General features: G+C 28.9%; 1 protein-coding gene across 1 annotated transcript; it reads left to right on the top strand.

Moving 5' to 3' along the window:
- Positions 1 to 497: 497 nt before the first annotated feature.
- Positions 498 to 2,636, top strand: LOC149202789 (CASP-like protein 1U1). Its single transcript, XM_089400041.1, has 3 exons — positions 498 to 745; positions 1,896 to 2,016; positions 2,195 to 2,636. Exons 1-3 carry the CDS (start codon positions 516 to 518, stop codon positions 2,423 to 2,425), a joined length of 582 nt encoding a protein of 193 aa, XP_089256167.1. The 5' UTR covers positions 498 to 515; the 3' UTR covers positions 2,426 to 2,636.
- Positions 2,637 to 5,945: the final 3,309 nt, after the last annotated feature.

The following is a 5,945-nucleotide window of genomic DNA, read 5'->3' as shown; positions in this document are numbered from 1 at the left end:
AAAAGTTTAAATAAAAAATAAAACATTTGGATGCTTTAAAGTCCAGGTACATAACAGTATCAGTAGTCGTTGGAGCTGCTATAAATCCATTGCGTGTTAAGTGCGGCATTAGTCATTGTAGATGTGATTTTATGTATTCATTAATATTAAAAATGGCGACAAGACAGCATACGCATCTGAATGATTGGTGGTCCCTGATTCCTTAGCAAGCAATCTCAGCGCCAACAATTAGCTGAAAATAAGTAATTAAATGAGGGGTTGTATAGGTTGAACATTCGATTTTGGTAGGCCAATTGTCCCATTGTAATTATATATAGTCTCCTCTCATTTAATACCATTAACAAACTGTATATTTATTGCCCCAATAATTTCTTTATTATTATTATTAGGAAATTATTATCATTGTTAATATTGATAATAATATTAGTATTAACCTTAACACTAATAACGTGCCTATATATTCATATGGGCGTGGAATTGTGGAGGTAGGTTGCGATTGCAGGGAAGAAGAAAATATGGAATCTGAAAATAAGGTCGGTTATACAGAGAACAAGTCTGGCAGGAACGATGGTCAGAGAATTAATGACGCCTATGGTAGTTTCTTCGTCTTGAATTTCATCTTGAGACTGCTGGTAGTCGGCTCCACGTTTTCTGCTGCAATCGTAATGGGAACGGACAAACAGACCACCATACTTCCCTTCGTTGGGCCATCGTCTGCCAAATATCAATATTCGCCTGCCTTCGTGTACGTGGGTCGGACTATATTTATCATCTCAGTATTTTAGAGATTAATATAAATTTATCTTAAATATTGATCTAACATGAGGTTAGTGAGATTTAATTTTTTTATGTGTGATTTTTATCAATATTCGCCTCCTTTCGTATAAGTGGGTAAGATTATATTTATCATCTCACTTATCTTCCTTGTTTTAGAGATTAATATAGATTCATTTGAAACACTGATTTAATTAGAGAGATCTAATTTCGTATAAGTGAGTAAGATTATATTTATCATTTCACTTATCTTCCTTGTTTTAGAGATTAATATAGATTCATTTCAAACACTGATTTAATTAGAGAGATCTAATTTAACATGAGGCTAGAGAGATCTAATTTTTTCAAGTGTGATTTTGATCAATATTCTTCTATCTTTGTGTACGTGGGTGGTAGTATATTTATCATCTCACTTATCTTCCATGTTTTATAGATTAATATAATTTCATCTTAAATACAGATCTAACATGAGACTAGAGAGATCTAATTTTTTCATGTGTGATTTTTATCAATATTTTTCTGCCTTTGTGTATGTGGGTGAGACTATATTTATCATCTCACTTCTCTTCCATGTTTTAGAGATTAATATAGTTTCATCTTAAATACTGATCTAACATGAGGCTAGAGAGATCTAATTTTTTCACGTGTGATTTTTATCAATATTTGCTGAGTGGGTGGGACTATATTTATCATCTCACTTATCTTCCTTGTTTTAGAGTTTAATATAGATTCATCTTAAATACTGATCTAACATGCTGCTAGAGATCTAATTTTTTCACATGTGATTTTTTTCATGAGTTTATATTATTTAAATGTTTTGTATAGTTTTCTTTTTGTTATTATTTTGTTGATCAAAATTTCAACTTTGATGATTGACAGTTACCCTTACACATGACACTTGGAATTTTTTTTTAAGTTGTTACCTAGATTAAAATGTATGGAAAGTTAAATAGTAAATTTAGAAAATATTTTAAGATCTGATTTAATAAAAAAAAAATGATTTAGCTCCAGTCCCATTATCAAATTAAAGATTCCAGGATATTCCTTCAATCTACAAGTTTAATATATTAAGATTCAAAATATGTTAAGATGTTGGGTTGTCACGGTATGTTATTTTGCAGGTTTTTTGTAGTGGCAAATGCAGTTGCCTGCGGATACACACTGGTTTCATTGATCTTATCCTTATCTGCCAAATTCACCTCCTCTACACTGTCGGCCTTTCTTCTCTCTGTCAGTGATTTGGTAATTCATTCTGCAATTTCTTTGCTGATGTAATTTAATTTAGCATAGTTTAGTTTAGTTTGGGTACATATTTCATTTTAGTGACATTGTGACTAGAGCCATCCAGCAACCTGGAAGATGGTATGAAAGTTCGGTTATTAATGTTCAAATTTGAATTGAATTTCGTAATTTTGTGCAGGTGATGGTGGCGCTGGTATCATCGGGCGCCTCTGCAGCAGCGGCCATTGCTTACGTTGGGTACAAGGGAAATTCTCACACTCAGTGGGGAAAACTCTGCGGTATATATGATCGCTTCTGCAATCATGTAATTGGTGCTCTGACTGCTTCGTTTGCAAGTCTCATCATCTTTCTGGTGCTCACTGTCATGAATATTTATAGTATATACAGACGTACGAGCTCTGCCCGTTGACGGCATGAATGGAATGGCAGAATCTAGTTGTGTAAATTAACGAGGAGACCTGCTAGGCTTTAGAGGTTGTGCTATGTAGTTGTAGATATTAATTACGTTGCATTGATAGAATATATGCTTCGGTTTCGCTCGGCTGTGGAGCTGAATTTCGAAGCAATAAACCAAAATCGGGATGTTTACCTTGTTGAATAAATTTAATAATATTTTGGAATAGGATGTTTTATCTGGTGAAGATAATTTGGTAGGATTGATCGATCTTGAAGACGATCAGTGTTTATTATTTTTGAGATAGTTTTTCATAATTTTAATTTAATTTATATAGATAGTATGATTTAATTTCTATAAAATATAAATTTATTAATTTGAAAATTGTTATATTTTATTTTTTTGATATATGATATTGATATGTTGTTGTATTGATTTATAATATTGACAAAAGTTTATTTATTATATAAATAACTTATAATTAAGAATAGGGTTATATATGGTTTAAATTTATATATTAATTTTTTCTAATAATAATAATTAATATTTGGTTTTTTTAATTTTTTTATTTTAAATTAAAGATTTCTATAATTAAGAATCTTGTTATATATTTTTTGTAAAGTCTTATATTAAATTTTTCTAAATCATGGTTAATAATAATATTTTAAATAATAAAAAAAATTAGATAAAAAAAATTATTTTCGCAATGTCAAATATAGAAGTAAGCTTTTGGAATAGGAAAGAATTACTTTTACATTATAGATCACAAAAGTCTTAGATCTAACAATGTCAGTTTTACTAATTAATTTATAATAAATAGTTATTCTAGCCATTAATAATAAGAATAATTCTATTATGTTAATATAATATTAAGATTATTCTAATAATACAAGTTAACAATTTTATCACATTCTCTAGATTTTTGACTCAGAATTGGTTAATTTTTTACTAAAAAAAATTTAAAATAAGATTCTTTTTAACATAATAATATTGTTTTAATTAAATAGTCAAATATAGTCGTTTTTGGGTCAATTATAGATGTTTGCCCTGTCCAGTCTAATATAGCCATTTTTCAGTCAAATTTAGTCGTTGGAAAGTCTGCTCTCCCTATTTAAGATGTATCCATGATCTGATTCTTCTACTTGTCTTGATGATGAACCACACTCGTTGGTTTGAAACGCGTCGACATGTACTATCGTGTGATTTACACCAAAATATTTTTTCTCATAAAAATGTCAAATGTATTATAAAGTGTTTAAATGGTTATCATAGATGGAAGTGTATTAGTGTTTATCATCCATTTAATATATATATATATATATATATATATATATATATATATATATATATATATATATATATATATATCTATGTTATTTTCACTGTGGGAAAACCTATCATAACTTAGTTGTCAAAACAACAATGAAGTCAACCATCTTTGGCTACTAACCACCAATGTAGGTTGACCCATCTCCCATCACCGTTATTCAAGGAAAACCATGCCACCCGGAATAACCCGCTGATCCTTAAGGTGAAGGCTTTCACTCCTCCCAGATGCTTCTCGGTTGGGACGTTAACTTGTTTCCTTAAGTCCGAGGAAGATGAGCTTTTACGCAAGCAAAAATAGTTATATATATATATATATATATATATATATATATGAATTAGTATATTTTATAAAAAAATAAAAAATTAAAATGATTTTGATTTTTTATTAAATTTTTAGTGTATATTTTTTTAAATAATTAATTTTATTGATGTAAAAATATAAAATATTGAAATATGTGAAATTGAATTAGAATTGAAATATTTTTTTGTATAATTATTTAAGAAGAGAAATAGAATAATAATGCATTTTTTTAATTATTAAAGGACTATTTTTTATTAATATATTTATATTGGAGAAATTCTTAATTTTTAGGAAATTTAAAAAAAATGAAATTATTTTGTTTTTAAAATAATTAGTTGTTTTTAGATAATTTATAATTTTGATAGATTATTTCCCACTATTTCAAGGTGTCTTGTGGTTGGAGGGAAGTTCTCATGGGAATTGAATTTGCTCAATAATGAAAATATCCTCAATTTTCACCATTGGATCCAATATTTTTAAACTTTATTTCTAAATAGTTAAATATAATATTATTTTCCATATAAAAATCATTTAAATAATTTGACATAATTAAATATAATTTTTATTAGCCTACTGTAACTAAGAGATGAAATGACTTTTTTTTCACGACTATTTTTTTGGTTAATTTTAATCAAAATTTGATGGATATTTTTAGGGTGCTAAATCCATTTATACATTCAAAAATCTATTTTAAACAACAAAAAATCTTGAAATTGTATTGACCAATTTTAGTGAATTTCCATGAAAAAACTATTTCATCTATAAGTTAGACTAGGCAATTTTTATTTATTGAAATTACATATAATTATTTAAGATGAAAAAAACCTAAATTTAATTGTTTAAAATAATAAGAACTCTTTTTTTGCATTAACAAATTTCTTTCTAAAAAATTGACTTGTTTTTCTCAAGCTTGTGCTCGAAAGCATTCAAATCTGTTTAACTTCCATAGACACTATGACTGAGGCCATTCTCCCCAAAAAGCTCTCAGTTTGTATGGTTAGGCTCACACCTTTCTCATCAAAATTACAAAGGTCAACTCTCAGTTTTGAGGGCTACGCTCACACTTTTCTAGAAGCATCCTTTAGTTAAACCTCCATAGAAACTATGCCTAAAGCCATTTCTTACCAAAATTGCAAAGCTCCTCTCTCAATTTGTATAATTAGACTTACACCTTTTTCACCAAAATTACAAAGGTCAACTCTCACTTTTTATGGCTAGGCCAAAACCTTTCTAGAAACATCCTTTAGTTAAATGGAGTTTTGTAAACTCTCACTTTTTATGGTTAGGCCAAAACCTTTCTAGAAACATCCTTTAGTTAAATGGAGTTAGATTTCTTTCTCAAGAGATATAAGGAACCGGGAGATTAAAAATATATTCCTTAGCTTCTAGAAGTATGTGTAAAATGGTCCACAACTCATTTTTATGGGGTAGATGATGAAGTCCAAGTACCTTATAGGTTTGTCAATTGCAAGGTGGCCTCACAAGGATAGAAAATCATCTAAAGGCTCTATAGTTTAACAGGCTTTTGTTTCAACTTTCCCATTAGTTGAAAGGTGGATGTTCTAGTGAATTGGTGATGGCAAGGTGGATGTTCTAGTGAATTGGTGATGGTAAGAAGATTAAAATTGAATAAAAGCCTTGGATTAGGATGGAGGAAATTAAACTAAAGGTGGATGTTTTAGTGAATTGGTGATGGTAAGTGAATGTTTTAGTGAATTGGTGATGGTAAGAAGATTAAAATTGAATAGGACCCTTGGATCAGAGTGGAGGAAATTTTTCATTTCTTATACCTTAGTGCAATTGAAGTCTACTATCTTATACCTTCATGTAATTTTACGAGGAAGATTTATTGTGCTGGTCTAAAAATCTTATTTTATAGGAATTCACTACCGAATTAGGTTATGC

The sequence above is a fragment of the Pinus tabuliformis genome, chromosome 2_1 (genome assembly GCF_031772625.1).
Source record: "Pinus tabuliformis cultivar Carrire ecotype Pingquan chromosome 2_1, CPIR1, whole genome shotgun sequence".
In the NCBI taxonomy this organism is placed as follows: domain Eukaryota; kingdom Viridiplantae; phylum Streptophyta; class Pinopsida; order Pinales; family Pinaceae; genus Pinus; species Pinus tabuliformis.
This window is presented reverse-complemented; position numbering and strand designations above follow the sequence as displayed.

Bases quoted from the DNA above. Each gene is read 5' to 3' on its own strand.
- LOC149202789 (XM_089400041.1), top strand. From the start codon at position 516: ATGGAATCTGAAAATAAGGTCGGTTATACAGAGAACAAGTCTGGCAGG. The intron at 746-1,895 runs GTACGTGGGTCG...GTTATTTTGCAG, and splicing joins CAATATTCGCCTGCCTTCGT to GTTTTTTGTAGTGGCAAATG. The intron at 2,017-2,194 runs GTAATTCATTCT...AATTTTGTGCAG, and splicing joins TTCTCTCTGTCAGTGATTTG to GTGATGGTGGCGCTGGTATC.